This window comes from Oncorhynchus kisutch, linkage group LG14 (assembly GCF_002021735.2).
Source record: "Oncorhynchus kisutch isolate 150728-3 linkage group LG14, Okis_V2, whole genome shotgun sequence".
NCBI lineage: Eukaryota > Metazoa > Chordata > Actinopteri > Salmoniformes > Salmonidae > Oncorhynchus > Oncorhynchus kisutch.
The window spans coordinates 28662599-28680247 of record NC_034187.2 but is presented as its reverse complement, the minus strand read 5'-3'; the positions used below and the strand labels follow the sequence as shown (position 1 = coordinate 28680247).

At 41.5% G+C, this 17649-nt stretch overlaps 2 protein-coding genes and 1 long non-coding RNA gene across 3 annotated transcripts in view; 1 reads left to right on the top strand and 2 right to left on the bottom strand.

The window, feature by feature from the left end:
• LOC109904036 (zinc finger protein DPF3-like) overlaps nucleotides 1–1088 on the bottom strand; it is a 46894-nt gene extending 45806 nt beyond the window's left edge. The window contains exon 1 of the mRNA XM_020501104.2: nucleotides 755–1088. Coding sequence (XP_020356693.1) covers nucleotides 755–786 — 32 coding nt within the window. The 5' untranslated portion in view covers nucleotides 787–1088. The remainder of the gene's footprint in view (nucleotides 1–754) is intronic.
• LOC116353357 (uncharacterized) lies at nucleotides 785–11159 on the top strand. The gene is made up of 3 exons (XR_004202738.1): nucleotides 785–933; nucleotides 4116–4282; nucleotides 11048–11159. It is a non-coding gene; the product is annotated as an uncharacterized LOC116353357 (long non-coding RNA).
• Nucleotides 9979–16728, bottom strand: LOC116353356 (zinc finger FYVE domain-containing protein 1-like). Its single transcript, XM_031788199.1, has 6 exons — nucleotides 15159–16728; nucleotides 14825–14993; nucleotides 11864–12063; nucleotides 11042–11247; nucleotides 10635–10734; nucleotides 9979–10498 (listed from the first exon to the last, which is right to left on the bottom strand). Exons 1-5 carry the CDS (start codon nucleotides 15226–15228, stop codon nucleotides 10732–10734), a joined length of 648 nt encoding a protein of 215 aa, XP_031644059.1. The 5' UTR covers nucleotides 15229–16728; the 3' UTR covers nucleotides 9979–10498; nucleotides 10635–10731.
• Between the last annotated feature and the right edge of the window lie 921 nt (nucleotides 16729–17649).

Here is a 17649-nt window from a genome sequence, read left to right as displayed (position 1 = left end):
CAATATAAGCTCTCATAGAAAAAATGGCGTCACGGACAAAACAGGATAAATACTGTTGACTCATTAGTGAGCACACAGAGGATAGGATAAAACTTAAGTAACTGCACAGGCGCTTTACAAAATGCATAGGACTACCTCCAAAGGAAATTCCGGGGCTCGCATTGCTGTCACTTCGCTTTCGGGCGGAAAGGCATGCAAATATAAAATGCCTCCTGCCTTGCTCTACCTACTGGGTCCTTGTCACGTCTGCGCTCAGCCAAAGTTGACATCTCGACAATACACACCAACTATAAAAGACTCGGGATGTCAATGTTATTCCGGAAATATGGAAATTCGTGCAATTGTCTTTTACTCGTCCTCGTAATAGCAGAGTGCATGTTGAAACACTTTTGTGCTAAATTTTGAAGCAACGTTCAGATAAATTCAAGGGTTGGTTCAAATGAGTCAATAAATGATCATGTTGAGTTTACAGGCCTAAAACGCAATTAGTATGACACATGGGATAATCCGCATATCACACATAGAAGATTGTAAACCATAATATGCAGAAATGTCTAATAAACTAAGCAGTCTACTTCGGTGAAAGCACTGACACATTAATTCGGCTCAGCAAGTAGAAATACACATTGTTACGACAGCATTATTCCCACATTTGCACGCGTCTTGTATTTGCTTAAAAGTACGGATCCATGTAATTCAAGTATTGGCAACAAAGTAACACAACAGAATTTAATCAATTTGTTAATTTACTTACGCTTTAAGTGGGTTCTGAATGACAGCCGCCATTTTGCTACACGGTAAAGCAAAATATCAGCGTCTTGCAGTTCAGAGTGAAACCTACGAAAAACCAACCAATCGGGGCTCGGGGTGGGTCCGTGAAGGTTTTGTTACTTTAATTTCCGAGGCAAAACGGAGAATGGAAAAGCGAAAAAGGTCTGTTTATCGTTTTTCGTGTTTGTCGTTTCTGAATTTAAAAAAATAAAATCGGAAATCAACTTATTTTCTCATATATAGTGTCAGAATTTGACATGGAATAATGGAAAACAAATAACAACATCTATTACATTTCTGATTTTGGTTTTGTTCCCACCTGGAAGTACACGCCCCTTTATATAATATTCATGGTGCTTTAGGGTTGTGTTTACAGCCTAGGCTGTCAGCACAAAGAAAATATTAGACTGTGTGAGTGTGACAGGAACTAATTATGAAGTTAGCATGCCAATATAACAAACTCAACAACAACTGAATAAAGTTGACTTGCATTGGCTGGCTGGCTGGCTGGCTAGGGCTAGCTAGCCAGTGCCCAGCTAGCCCTAACTGGTTACTGGCTATAGTCATGCTAGCCAAAGCTACCCATTGCCCAACCAGAGCTACTGCAGAAAAGTGAGATTTCTCCATTACTTTCTGTAGCTAACTTAGCTAGATCTTCTGTCAGCTGGTGGTATTTATTGACAGAGTAATAATGAAGAGCAGTTACTGGAAATAATTGGCACTTTGCATAGCTAACTTAGATACATATGTGGGATCTTCATTTGAGTCAGTTTGCAGCAGAAAAAATATCCTGCAGCAATAGGAAATGTAGATTATTAATGAATGAAAACATTTTGTAGGGGGTGATACATTTTCAAGTCTGGCATTTTAAAATGGAATTACAAACTTTAGAAGCCTTTTGAAACCTTGAATACACTACAATTTTGCATTTCCTACTGTGCAGAATTATCAGCAACAAAAGAGTGATCAAATGAAGATCCTAAATCTTTATTGCTTACACAAACAACAATATCCAATTAAGCTACAGTCAGTACACACACAGTGTGTGTGTGTGTGAAATCTGACTTTTACCGCAGGAGAGTACTGCATTTTAGCTGATCACCATGAACTTCATGTAGTTAAATCTGCCTATACAGTAAGTTAAAATAAGCCTTTTTATTGGTATGGGTTGTCGTGACTGTCCTGTGAAGATCCGAATGGGTCAGGTCAGCTTGGCAATGGATGACAGTAACCAGACCCTCTCTCACACACAGACGGGGGAGGAGGGACCTGGTGGGGAGTTGACACCTTATACCCTGTTATAAATCAAGGAGAGAGAACATCCCTCTCCAAATTCACAGAGGAATGTTTCTTTGTCTCCAGAGACTTTTCCCGCCTAAACTCTAACGCGTTCTAAAGTGAATACTGAAACAATATTCCTAACAGAGAATGTGGGAAATGGTCAGAGGCGAGCTAAAGTATAAAAATGTCATATGGGTTGTTATTTTGTGATGTCATTAAAAGTGTTATAAAGGAAATACTGTAACTTGGAAAGTATATACACTACATGTAAGGGAAAGGGGGATACCTAGTCAGCTGTAGAACTGAATGCATTGAACTTAAATGTGTCTTCCACATTTAACCCAACCCGTCTGAATCAGAGAGGTGCGGGGGGCTGCTATAATCGACATCCATGTCTTCGGCACCCAGGGAACGGTGGGTTAACTGCCTTTGCCCAGGGGCAGAACGACAGATTTTTACCTTGTCAGCTACGGGATTCGATCCAGCAACCATTCGGTGGCTGGCCCAACGCTCTAAACACCAGTATGAAGTCTCCATCCTTCACGTTGTGAATGAAATATGAAAAAAAATTAAGTATTTTTGTTTAGACAGGAATGTGATTTTAGGAGCCATAAGGGATCATTTGCCTCCTATAAACTTTGCACAGTAAGTAGCCACGCCCAGAGTGAGGTCAGAGAGCGTGTCAGCCTGATGGAACCATCCCTTTCGACCAGAGTGCATAAAAGGATCGGTAAAGAAATTAACATTGAGACCAGTGTAGCTGCAGCACACATCCACAAAGTGGATTGAACTCTGAATATCAACACGAGGTAAAAGCGAGAAGCTCACCTCCCGGACAATAACCGGTATGGCTGATTAGCTGTCCTAAGTAAAATATCTAGAAAAGCGTGGGACAATTCTAATACTCTTCAAACCATCCTATCTTATCAAATCAATGTATTCTACTACTCTCATCACCAATGGGAACCATTGATACGGCTGGCTAGCCTACCTTCCAAGGAGTATCTTCCAGAGTAAACAATAGTAGAAGACGACCCCTTTTGGACAATCAGAGCCTTACAAGCATGCCGCTGAAAGGCCCAACACCCTTCCTGAGGGCTGGTTCTGACAGAAATCCACAGCGAACGAAGGCATTTAAATGTAAATAGATTTTCAAAAAGGTAACTAGGCAAGTCAGTTAAGAACAAATTCTTATTTAGAATGACGGCCTACTCCGGCCAAACCCGGACGACGCTGGGCCAATTGTGCACCGACCTATGGGTTTCCCAATCGCAGCCGGATGTGATGCAGCCTGGACATCTTGCACTGAAATACAGCACCTTAGACCACTGCGCCACTCAGGAGCCCACATTCATGATTTCTTACTGCAAATGGGCGGCGGTTTGTGTAAAAAGTATTGGATTACTGTGAGAATAGTTCCTAAAATGTATCAATGATAAGTGTCTCTTTCTCTCTCTCTCCCTCTTCATCTTCTTTGTAACAAGCCACCATATGTTGTGTTAGTCCGCTAGGGACCTTTTCCTAATGTATTGAGGGTGTATGTTTATCCTGTGTTATCATTTAGTTTGCTAGTAAATAAATAATTAAACCAATTACACACACACACACACACACACACACACACACACACACACACACACACACACACACACACACACACACACACACACACACACACACACACACACACACACACACACACACACACACACACACACACAGGACCATTCACTCAGCTCTATCAAGTGGACATGATGCTCTCAAGGTCATGCACTACCGCCTCCTACCACACCCGGGTTGAGAAGCAAGAATCCTGTTCCCATGACTGTAAATTTACATATTTCTCTAACCCTGCTGTACTCTACTGTGCTGAGACAATATGACTCTAGAACAGTTTAACACTATTTTAAATTGAATGCTCAACAGTGATTATCTCTCACTCAATTCAATTAAAAAGGGCTTTATTTGCATGCCAAAGCAAGTGGAATAAACAAGCACAAATCAACTGTTAATTCTCTCTCTCTCTCTCTCTCTCTCTCTCTCTGTCTTGACAATCCTCACAGTTCATTCACATATGCTATGTAAGCTGGTTGCTGGCACCTGCAGGCCTGTTTGAAGGACAACTGGACAGAACATATCTGAATTCTTGGATTTCAGCTGAGACTCTCCTTCCCCATCCTTCAAGGAAAGCTCCTTCTTTACACTTCCTGTTTGGCATGCTGCTCTCAAGGTGTGTCTCTCCATTTATCTCATGTTGTATGGTATTGCCTATAGATGACCCTGAGACTCTCCTGCTGGGTTTTGCTAACTTTCTAATGTTAGCTAAGTGCACTACCAGTAATACCGTATATCCCGGTGTCATGACGTTGCCCTGTTGGTGAGGTTTATGACCCCCATAAATACCTTTTCCCCTTTCCTCTCTCTACTCTACAGATTTGACTCTTTGAAAGCCCTTTGTTAACATAGGGAGAGTCTGGTAACATCAAAAGGGTGGGGAACGGAACCATATTTCGGTAATCCAATCAGTTGAAAATATCTGTTCGTACTTAAAGAATATGATGTCAGATCAGTTGTCGTCTGAGACATTATTACTGATGATAGGATGACATTAACTGTATCTTGGAAGGTCTACACATTCTTAGTTATCAGATTCACATGGAATTGTTGTGCAATTTAAATGTTTAAATATGAAGCTATTTGTGAAAAGATTAAATGTAATTTTAGCTTCTAAATGAGAAAATTGTTTTCATAAAAGTAAACTCTGCTCACTCAAAGGCCCCGCCCAAGTGAACAGACATTGGTTGTGAACTATGAAACACGCTCTTCTCTCCACCACTACAAAAGCCCTTTGACGAATGTTCCCGACGATGTGAGGACTGCTGTCCGTACGTTAAAAGGTCTAATATCAACTACAGAACTAAGCCAACCTCATCGTGAGCTCTGGTTGCGGAAGGTTGAACGACAAAATAACCTAACAAAATTAGCAAAGTGTTCCCGGTGACGTGAGGACTGCTGTCCATACATTAAAAAAGGGTGATTTCAACGTGGAGGTGACGATCGACAGGCTGGAAGGATGCATTTCGACTATACCAGCCAGAATATAGCATGAGCTTATAGTATGGCAACTTGGTATGAACTTTGAACTCTTACTCACTAAAGAAGTGATACATCCTAGACGTTGAGTTAGCAGCAGCAGCAGCTGTAAACGTGCGTGGCTAGGAAAGGACAGACAACCTCTTCAGAAAGACAGGGTACTACAATGTATCCGTTCTACCACACGACGACGGTACTACAATATATCCATTCTACCACCAGACATATTCTTCAAAGGACAAGAGATCTCTGCTGGGCAACCCAGCCTTCCATCTACGATCAATCTATGGGAGCGTAGCTCAGAGTAAATATTTATTGCATTTTCCTTTTCCAAATGGGCGGTTATTTAGAATGCATAAAATTCTGTATTTAGGATGGCATAGCGTCCGATAGAGACCCAATCCTTTCGTTCCTTAGTCTTCCTGAGCTTTCATTCAAACCCAAACCCCTTTCTTTGTGTAACCAGCCGTCATATCGGTTCCGGCCGCTAGGTACGTTTCCTTTTATGACATAATTAGTAATCAATATATGATCCATCCTGTGTATATATAATTCTGTGTGATTATTTAGGTATTTAGTAAATAAATAATTAAATGAAATTTTGTATTGCTGATTCAACTTGTTAGCCAGGGTTCGTGAAGATAACCAAGAATTCTACGACGTTCAGATGAGACTGAATAAGGTGACGATTAATAATTGACTGTTATTGATATAAAAGATCACCAGGTCTTTAAGAGTTTATTCGGAAGATAACAGCTCTATAAACATTCCTCCGGTGGTGCCCCGACTTTCTAGTTAATTACATTTACATGATTCGATTTAATCAGGTAATATTAATTACAGATAAATTATTTTATAAAATAGCATGTCATATCACTTAATCCAGCATAGCAAAGACACAACACCGGGATGGCACAGGCACAGTATGAGGGTATGAAAATCTAGATACCGTCCAACCCTAGCACCAATCCCATGCTGCCAGGCTGCCAAATCAACTATTTTATTCCCCTCATACTAAACGTTGCTCACTCTTGTTTCAACTGCCATTTGATTAAATCAGTTTAATTCAATGTTTAAATTTGCTTCAAGTGTTTTTTTTTACTGAAAGTTTGATAGATGGAACATGTATGGAGGGATGTGGGTGTGGGTGGAGAGTGGATACATGGGTATAGATGGGTTTGGCAGAATAACCTTCCCCTACCTCCCTTCCGTCACTAGATAAGTAATTCAAGTGAATGTAATTGCTGCATTTTACCTGTGATCCAAAATCAAATATTTTATGAGTTACAGACTAAGACAAAATGAGATTTAATGATATTACTTTATCTTTACAATTCTATTCTTTACTGGCCACTATCCTTCAAGTACTGAGCAAATGTCCAAATTGAGGACATTTCCTGATTTTGCAATGCAAATGTTGCTTTGATAAACACTAGTTATGACTGGTTGTGATCCAGAAACGTGACATACAAAGTTCAACTGTCATACGAACTGGGTAATGTTGAGCCCCCAACTCCTGTCTATCACTCACTCCATTAAATATCTTAAACATATACAGTTGATGGTGTGGTCTGTACCTTGTGAATATTCCCTTTTGACTGAACGAATATTCCCATTTGTTCTCTCTGCTATAAAACAACAACAAAAAATGCAGGATTACTGCCACATACATATGTTAAATACAGGCAAAGGCCTGAGCCTACTGCCCACTAACAAATTACCAGCCAGGCCACCACACACACCTACAGTACACTCCTCTCCCCACCCCACCCCACTTACTTACACACATACAATTCAAGGAAGATCAGAGTGTCTCAGGGTAGCATTGCTGATCTAGGATCACTGATCTATGTAGTCAGCAGATGCAGCTACTGATGACCAGACACCTGATCAACTTCCCATTATATGAAAAGTTACTTGTAATAAGTAATTGTGGAAATTACACAATTGTCTTAATGTTGAATTGTGTCTATTGATTACATTTTATTATTGGGAATATCATTCTGATTCAGACTCCTCGCATCTGTTTCTTGGTCCAGAAAGCACAAAATGATTCCAAAAATGTATTTTTTTCATGCCCTTTCCTACGCAATCCTAAAAGTAATCAGTATTGACAACCTTCAAAAATGTGTCCTTTCATGGATATAAACAAAGATTTTTGCCATTCATTAAAAAATTTCAGAAAAAGGCCTATTTAATTCAATTGCATGTAGTAGCTCTTAAAGTCCTCTGGACAGCAGTAGCAAACAGGAGTTAACCCTGGAGTCCATTTGAGACTTGAATGTACAGTAGAACCTTGAAATTACAGATGCCAAGTGTATTAAACACAAACACGAAGCATTATAAAGAGGCAGTCAGACATTTGTATCACAATTTTTACTTTGTATTCTTATAATCTTTTTCAAACACTTATTGAAATGACAACAGGAGAAATTCCAGCCCAACAAATGATCTAAAATTTAAAAAAAAGGGTTAGCTAACATTGTATTTTTATCTTCCTGTCACTTTCATAGTCTATTCCTTTCTTTGTGTTGCCTACTTAGGCTGTAACCCCCCTTAAGCCCTGTGAATATTCTATGAGGGGGACTGTACTCCACGTATGAACAAAACAAAAAACAAAAATCTAAAAGTTGTATACATTTAGTTACTTGTTTTCCGTTATTCCATGTCCAATTTTGACACAATAAATGAGAAAAACAAGTCGATTTCAGATTTTTGTTTTTCATATTCAAAGATGAATCTGTTTTGCCTTAGAAATATAAATAACAAAACATACACGGACATGTGGCCTATAGGGTTCTCCCTGTATTATATTATAGAAAATTGAATGCTGACAATGTACACCAGTTTATTAGGTACACCACCCCCTTCAAGAAAATGGTTCGCTCCTACAGACAGTGAGTCATGTGGCTTGCTATATAAAGCAGGCAAACAGGCATCCAGTTACTGTTTGATTGAATGTGAGAATGATCAAAACGAGTGACCTAAGCGACGTTGAGCGTGGTATGATCATTGGTGCCAGGCACGCTGGTTCCAGTATCTCAGAAACGGCCGGCCTCCTGGGCTATTCATGCACGAGTGTCTAGGGTTTACCAAGAATGGTGGGACAAACAAAAAACATCCAGTCAACGGCAGTCCGTGGGCGAAAAAAACTTGTTGATGAGAGGTCGAAGGAGAATGGCAAGAATCTTGCAAGTTAACAGGTGGGCCACAAACAGGCAAATAACAGAGCAGATAAACAGTGGTGTGCAGAACATCTCCGTCTTTTGCAATAGACCATCCTTGTCACGGATGATGGCAGATTGCAGCAGACGACCACACCGGGTTTTACTCATATCAGCTAAAAACAAGAAGAAACGGCACCAGCAGGCACGCGTTCACGAACACTGGACAATTGAGTGGAAAAACATTGCCTGATCCCGATACCCGAGTCAGGATTAGGCGTAAGCAGCATGAGTCCATGGACCCAGCCTGCCTGGTGTCAACGGTACAGGCTGTTGGTGGTGGTGGGGGGAAGTTTTTCCTGGAACATGTTTTGGTCTCTTGATACCAATTGAGCTTGAAACTGAGTAAATTATAGACTTCTCAAAGATATTATTGTGCTTTCTTTCCCCCAATGCAACATATAAACATTGCAGGGTCAAAACACACTTCAATAGATGTGGATATAAAGAAGTTATTTGATTAATTAAAGCTTTAACTACATTTCAGCCACATAATCATATAACCATCAAAGATGTGAAATGGTTCAGGTATAAATGCCAGCTGACTGTGCATATCCAAGTGTCGTATGCAAAGAACAGATTACAGCAAAAAAAAAAGCAAGAATACTCCAAATGACCCTTAACACGACGTATAACATCTCAATGACTAAAAAGCACAAATTATGAAAGAACAAGCATGCAATCTATTTGACAATGCAGTCTTTCGCGTGGATGACAAATAATGCCACAGAAGCAATTGGCTCAAAAGAAATCATTAAATGTGTTGAAACTGAAAAGCTGAGTTCATTGTCCCATCAGCCTATGCTTATGGCGATCTGTAGTCTTGTGTTTGTTATGTTAAACTGGGTTAGAGGAGAATCTGCATGTTCAACAAACAGCAGCTCAACAAGATTCAAACAAATGGAAGTTACTGCCACTCAATTCAATTCTAGGTGCATAATGCACATCAAGTAACAGAAATGGTCAAATACATTACAAAAATACCATCCAGTATAAATTAAATAATGAGGTTAAGTAGATTTTTTTTCCAGGGGTCTCTGTTCAGCTATTGCATTCCACTCCTTGTACGCCGTGTCACTTGCCAATTTGGCACATGAAATGACGTACAAGGAGTGGAATGTTAGAGAGACTGGTACCCAGACTACCTCACAACACCTCAAAGGCAATGCATCTCTCAGACTTTCAAGCTGAACAAACGTTTTCAACAAAAGTTTATTTTCCATATCTAAAATCCTGTCTTCTAGCATAATTTCATACAACCATTACCTCAATGTATATCAAAGAGGTTGTCAACACAGAAACAGTTACCTGAAATGCTATTTGCAGACAAAAACAGACTGGTTTAAAAATGGGATCTATGGATGTTCATGCAGATCCAAATCAAATCTAACTTCGGTCTCAGTTAATTTTTTTGGGCCATATGATATGCAGCAGCTTTGTACAGCCGCAACAGACTTAGAGCAATGTTAAAATAGTGTAGTAGAGCATGCAACGAACCTGCAGTGGTGACTGCACTGGTGCCATTATCCCCTCAACATTACATCAGTGAAACAATGCCTTGTGTCGAGAATTGATACAAAAAAATAAATAAACATTTCTCAACAAACGGTTTACATGATACAAATGTAATTTTATTCCATGATAGAAAAATATTTCACAACCATTATCCAACAAAAAAGCACTGATTTGGGTGAATGCGGAAAAGGTCATTCGATAGTCAAATTACATTACACATACATTTTTTACAAGGCATCAGAAACCCTAAAACTAGATTTACTGACAACATCCTTGCCACAGACATGGGAACAATCCATTTCAATAATGGAGGTATATGGAGTGGGCAGGTGGAGGTTTGAGAGAGTGGTTCAGTCCAGTGTTCTGAGGAAGGAGGGCCAGTCCCATTAAAAGGTCGCCAGGTTTCTGGTTGCAGTTTGCACAAACACGGACAAGGTGGTCCCACCCTCGCAAGGGGACCGGTCGACGCTCTGGGGAGCATTCGTCACACACGTCTTGCTCGCAGGCGTGACAGTGGTGCTTAGACAGCTTGGCAGTCACGATGGCAGATGTGGCAGGAGAGGATATGTGGTCAGGCACCCAGTAGGCAGGACGCGCAGCACCCTTCACCAGGCCTGAAGAGAGAGTAGGCACAATGTGTAGAAGGACCCGGAAGTATGACGTAGGATGACATGTACTTGTACATCGTATAGTCAGTGGCATGAGATGGAGAGAATTAAATAATTGAAGAGAAGGAAACAGAGGACTTACCCGCAAACGAGGCAGAGGCCCGGAGCAGGTGAAGTACTCATCAGGGAAGAAGCAGTTGTGGGCTATGAGCTCATCCGAAATCTCCCCATTGAAGCGCTCACTTAGGCCATAGACAGAGAAGAACAACAGATCAGAAATTACATTGTTGTAGTCTGATTAGATTGGTGACCGTAAAACTAACGGTCACCTATTGAATAGCAACATTTGGAACTTTCTATGTGCTTGATTTTAAGACCCCTTTAATGAAGATCAAATGTTCCAGTAGACAGAAATGCTAAAACATTCCATTCTTGAACACAGCTTGACACCCTTATTTGACTGTCATGGTTTCAGTGTTTGCTTTATGTAAATGTGAGCCTGTTTGAAACCAGTTTACAGCCAGATGACTGAGCTATAATGTCTACTACCTGCAGGGCTTTGAAGATGACGACTGGGAAGCGGGTGGAGTTGTTGTCCAGCAGCTGCTCCAGGGTGTGCTGCAGGCCACCAAAGTAATTTGGGGGGCTACAGGTACACGTGCCGAGGTACAGGATGGAGCTGAAAACCTCTGGGAAACGGCCCAGCTTCCTGAAGGGCTCAAGCAGCAGCCAATCCACAGACTCTGATGAGTTTCCTGTCAGAATGAGAGAACGAAAAGGTGATACAATGGAATAGGATGAGAAGACAGACTTAACTTTGAGTTGATATATAGCCCCTCATAAAATTACATTTCACTTCAGATCACTTTGATCAGGGGTCTTCAACCTTTTCTAGCTCAATCAAAACTGAGATGGAAGATACCTCACCAAAAATGATTTCTAAGAAAAATAAGTCATATTCTACTCTAAAGGGAAACATTAAATGGATAGAAAATCAATTTGTACAGTTTAACAGCCACATACTTTGAAAGGAAAATGATACTAGATTACTCAAACTGCTTGACTGGCCAACTAACTGTTCACACCGTTTCAAAACAGCTCTGTTGGAATGACAATTACTAGTCTTAGCGTGTCAAAGGGTCAGCGGGGTGAGTAGAGATTCTGTACCCGTAATTATCAAATTACATGTAATATGATCTTCTGTAGCAACACTCATGACAATGAGTGGATGAATCTACTGTATCCCTAATGTTTACACTGTCAAGGAAGGTGAAATAAAAATGAGACTGATGAGAGCAGAAAGTAACCACACCAATGTTCGATTTGTGTACACTATGGCCAGTGTTGATTACAGGATTTCTTAGCGCTGACCTGAGCCCAGCAGCTTGGTGTGGACAGTCTCATGGAAGATGATGATGGCCTGCCCTAGGGTGGACAGAGGCACGTCCAGGCCACAGCGGGCAGTAGTGGCCTTCAGTTCCTTGGTGAAATGTTTCAGGTAGGCTTCTGACCCGTCGCCCAGGAACTTGAAGAGGTCGTCATGGATGCGGTCGGCGTGGGTGCGGTAGATGCTGTTGGAGATAGCTAGCACCTTGAGCAAGAGCCGTGTTCTGTGGCCCTGGTTGGAGCTGTTACCCAGTTGGCCCTCTGTATCGATGACCACCACCTTGTGGATGGGGTCAAATGCCGCCCACACCCCCACCGTGCAGGACTCCTGAGTGGGGGGAGGTCTTGAACACCTCACTTCATTTCACAAAAGGGTCCTTAGATTTGAATTCAATCACTTTTTGGCTGCACCCCTTTTTGATTTGAACGAAACTTTCCATACATACTGTAGTTGCCCTGTGGTATAAGTGGTCAGAAAGTGACGTTTTGGACCTGAATACCAAAACATTCAGGAGAAGGAGGTGCTTAAAGTTGACCCATTTTGCAAACCCAACCATAGCATAAGAAATCCATTTCTTAATCAATGAAAAATATTAACGGTTGGGTTTGATATAATTTAAAAACTTACAATTAGGGTTGTCAAACTATACTATAAATTCTTCCAACATGTATTTATCAAATAATGAAGGTTTTGGTATGTTGTAGTTTAGACCCTAATTTACATCATTTGAAGTCTTTGTGTTGTGCCCTCCCTCAGATGTGTCTCCAGTTGAAACAGCATACTCTTGAATACAGGGTGGTTGACACAAGTCTACATTTAAAAAGGTATCCCTAATGTTTTTTTAACCATCCTGAGTGTAAGATTTCAATTATATAAAATGTAACGGTTTCCCTTTTCCAGTGATGAAAACATGGACGTCTCATGGTATGGTGGGTATGCTAAATGGGTCAACAGAGCATTTGGAAAGTATTCAGACCCCCATCACTTTGTCCACATTTTGTTAGGTTACAGCCTTACTCTAAAATGGATTTAAAAACCTCAATTTTACATGCAATACCCCATAATGACAAAGCAAAAACAGGTTTTTAAAAACGTCATATTACATTTACGTAAGTATTCAGACCCTTTACTCAGAAGCACCTTTGCCAGCGATTACAGCCTCAAGTCATCTTGGGTATGACATAACAAGCTTGACACACCTGTATTTGGGGAGTTTCTCCCCTTCTCTGCAGATCCTCTCAAACTTGGATGGGGAGCATTGCTGCACAGCTATTTTCAGGTCTCTCCAGAAATGTTTGATCGGGTTCAAGTCCGGGCTCTGGCTGGGCCACTCAAGGACATTCAGAGACTTGTCCCTAAGCCACTCCTGCGTTGTCTCTGCTGTGCGCTTAGGGTCGTTGTCCTGTTGGGAGGTGAACCTTCGCCCCAGTCGGAGGTCCTGAGTGCTCTAGAGCAGGTTCTCATCAAGGATCTCTGTACTTTGCTCCGTTCATCTTTCCCTCGATCCTGACTAGTCTCCCAGTCCCTGCCGTTGAAAAACATCCCCACAGCATGATGTTGCCACCGCTATTCTTCACCATAGTGATGGTATTGGCCAGGTGATGAGTGGTACCTGGTTTCCTCCAGACGTGATGCTTTGCATGCAGGCCAAAGAGTTTCAAACTTGGTTTCATCAGACCAGAGACACTTGTTTCTCATGGTCAGAGTCTTTTAGGTGCCTTTTGGCAAACTCCAAGCGGTCTGTCATTTTACTGAGGAGTGGCTTCTCTCTGGTCATTCTACCATAATGGCTTGATTGGTGGAGTGCTGCAGAGATGGTTATCCTTATGGATGGTTCTCCCATCTACACAGAGGAACTCTGGGGCTCTGTCACAGTGACCATCGGGTTCTTGGTCACCTGCCTGACCAAGGTCCTTCTTCCTCGATTGCTCAGTTGGGCCGGGCGGCCAGCTCTAGGAAGACTCTTGGTGGTTCCAAACTTCTTCCATTTAAGAATGATCCAAATCTAATCAAATTTTTGTCACATGCGCCGAATACAACAGGTGTAGACCTACATACAAGCCCCTAACCAACAATGCAGTTTAAAAAATATGAATAGGAAATCAAAGGAACAAGCCATTACAGAGCAGCAGTAAAATAACAATAGCGAGACTATATACAGGGGGTACCAGTACAGAGTCAATGTGCGAGGGCACCGGTAAGTCAAGGTAATATGTACATGTAGGTAGAGTTATTAAAGTGACTATGCATAGATAATAACAACAGAGTAGCATTGGCGTAAAAAGGGGGGAGCAATGCAAATAGTCTGGGTAGCCATTTGATTAGATATTCATGGAGGCAACTGTGTTCTTGGGGACCTTCAATGCCGTAGAAATGTTTTGGTACCCTTCACTAGATCTGTGTCTCGACACAATCCTGTCTCTGAGCTCTACGGACAATTCCTTCGACCTCATGGCTTGGGTTTTGCTCTGACATGCACTGTCAACTGTGGGACCTTATATAGACAAGTGTGTGTCTTTCCAAATCATGTCCAATCAATTGAATTTACCACAGGTCGACTCTCATCAAGATGTAGAAACATCTCAAGGATGATCAATGAAAACAGGCTGCACTGGAGCTCAATTTCGAGTCACATAGCAAAGGGTTTGAATACTTATGTAAATAAGGTATTTCCGTTATTTGTATAAACCTATGTAGATTGACGAGAAAATCTCAAATAGATTAAATGAATAGTTAAGGCTGTAACGTAACACAATGTGGAAAAAGTGAAGGTCTGTAATACTTTCCGAATGCACTCTGGAAAATGTTGTAAAAAAAAATACAAAAAAAAGGGGTTCTGGTCAAAAAGTGATTGAAATAAAATTATTTCAAAATGAAATTTTGTTTGGATACAAAACTGACAGGACGCAAAAACTCAAAGGCTTTTGACTCCCTTCACTACCCACCTGCATGCCTCGTTTGCGTCAATCAGAAGACAACTGAAGACTTTCTCCAGAAGTTTTGCCTTCGGGACTTCTGCCTCATCTACCACTGGGCTTAAGTTGATCTCTGCAGGTTTAAAATGAGGGGTTGATTTGACCTCTATGATTTCCGGCAGAGGGAGGGAGTAGACCTCTGTAGGTTTGGGTGGAGGAGGATAGGCAGCGTTAGAGCTTCTTCTTGTTACCTCCATTGTGGGTGCACATGACCTTATTGTGTGCTATATAGGCTACACAATCCTTTGAACATAGACAACTTGATGCAAGTAGACTTAACAAGGTTGTATGGTGCTCCTTTTACCTTTAAAAAGGTTCAAATCCAGGCCTCCCGGGTGGTTAAGGGCGATGTACTGCAACGCCAGCTGTGCCATCTGTCGTAACCGGCCGCGACCGGGAGGTTCGTGGGGCAACGCACAATTGGCCTAGCGTCGTCCGGGTTAGGGAGTGTTTGGCCGGTAGGGATATCCTTGTCTCATCACGCACCAGGGACTCCTGTGGCGGTGCAAGGTTGCCAGGTGCACGGTGTTTCCTCCGACACATTGGTGCGGCTGGCTTCCGGGTTGGATGCGCGCTGTGTTAAGAAGCAATGCGGCTTGGTTGGGTTGTGTATCGGAGGACGCATGACTTTCAACCTTCGTCTCTCCCGAGCCCGTACGGGAGTTGTAGCGATGAGACAAGATAGTAGCTACTAAACAATTGGATACCATGAAATTGGGGAGAAAAATATATATACTTTTTTTTTTAAAGGTTCAACGAATTTCAACAGCTTATTAGACAACACAATTAATGTCAAAATGTCAATATGTGACATTTCAAACACAGTAACGTTAAAGTGAGGCAATCTGGTTGAATATGTTCTGGCTATTTTAAGTCAACCTGCTCTTGACAATAAAATACACTTTCTTTATGACTGGCTTCATAAAAATTAAGGGTGCGTTCGTAAATTCACTCTACTCCAATTTCAGAACACTCCCGTCAGAGTGTGCCAGAGCGCAGAATAACGAATATGTCCGGTATCGGTAAATGTCGGCAAAAAAGCATAATTCAATTGTTTCCATCAGCACAGAAAGTCACCAACGCACTGGATAACATGAAAACAACCCAACCTGCTCTGCTAGGGCGACTAAAATGGTTAGAGTGAGGTGTTCTCTCATTTGTGTCTGGAAATAGCTAGCAAGCTAGCCAACGTTAGCCAGTTAGCTTGGGTGCTTGACTGCTGTTGTGAGGTCAAAACGCTCGGATCAACCCTACTCATCCGCCTGAGCATCCAGCGTGCGCTCTGAATGCTCCGAGAGAAAAACACTCTGAATTTAAAGAACGGACAATCTGACAATGCTTAAAGCAATATGTTGTTGAAAACAACATTATTCCGTCAATGTGACACAACCTAACTAAAACATATTTCGTCCGACGAAACTTGTTAAACGTTACACAAATCCGAATCGCCCTGTTTGAAATAGCTCACGTTAGCTGTGTTATCCAAGCTAGTTAGCCAGTTCAGGTAAACACGTCAATAATAACCATAGCCAAACACTAGGATAACAGCAGTTCAGTCAACAAAATAAAACATACTGTAACAACCCTGGGTTTATAAACGCGGATATCGACTCTGCCGCTTGAGCATGCTTTTGCACAGTCGATAGCGAGATGGAATTCGGGCTAGAAGGTTGAGGGTTCGAGACCTGCTCCCTGCTGTTTCATTACAAGAAGAAAAATTGCACAATACGCTTCAGAAGTCTTTAAAATATGTTATTGCGTTGAAATCATTCCTAGCTTTGTCATTGTTCTGTTCATCACCAGCCCACTCCTTGCGGATTTCTGAGTGCTATGTTGTTGCATGTTAAAATCAGCTGAACAGATTATTTCGAGTCGAGGGTCAGGGGTGGGTATAATGCGCATGCTGGGAAATTAAGTTGTTTTGAATAAAACAAGTTAGCGTTGTAGTCATAAATCTATCAAATTTGTAAGTTATATTATTTGCATTTCAACATAAATAAAAGCTGAAGAACATTTGCACATCTAGGTACTTTCCGTAGGTGCTGGAGTTGTAGGCAAACTCATGGAAAGCATGGTGGCCCTCAAGTTTTACCTCAATGAACGTCCCCCTAATGCTTAGGGGGACTAATGCCACAGCATTATGCTGTGGGGATGTTTTTCAGCGGCAGGGACTGGGAAACTAGTCAGGATCGAGAGAAAGATGAACGGAATAAAGTACAGAGATCCTTGATGAAAACCTGCTCCAGAGCGCTCAGGACCTCAGACTGGGGCAAAGGTTCACCTTCCAACAGGACAACGACACTAAGCACACAGCCAAGACAACTCAGGAGTAGCTTTGGGACAAGTCTCAATGTCATTGAGTGGCCCAGCCAGAGCTCGGACATTAACCCTAACGAACATATCTGGACAACTGAAAATAGCTTTGCAGCACCGATCCCCATCCAACCTGACAGAGCTGGAGAGGATCTGCAGAGAAAAATGAGAGAAACTCCCCAAATATACAGGTGTGCTACGCTTGTAGCGTCATACCCAAGAAGACTTGAGGCTGTAATCGCTGCCGAAGGTGCTTCAAAGTACTGAGTAAAGAATCTGAATACTTATGTATATGTGATATTTCAGTTTAATTTTTTTATTTTTATAAATAAAGTGATTTAATCCATTTTAGAATAAGCTGTAATGTAACAGAATGTGGAAAAAGTCCAGGGGTCTGAATACTTTCGAAATGCACTATAAATATTGACATTCAGGCAGTTAACCCACTGTTCCTAGGCCGTCATTGAAAATAAGAATTTGTT

Bases quoted from the DNA above. Each gene is read 5' to 3' on its own strand.
- LOC116353356 (XM_031788199.1), bottom strand. From the start codon at position 15,228: ATGGCACAGCTGGCGTTGCAGTACATCGCCCTTAACCACCCGGGAGGC. The intron at 14,994-15,158 runs GTAAAAGGAGCA...CCAAACCTACAG, and splicing joins GGATTTGAACCTTTTTAAAG to AGGTCTACTCCCTCCCTCTG. The intron at 11,248-11,863 runs GTCAGCGCTAAG...TCATTCTGACAG, and splicing joins CACCAAGCTGCTGGGCTCAG to GAAACTCATCAGAGTCTGTG.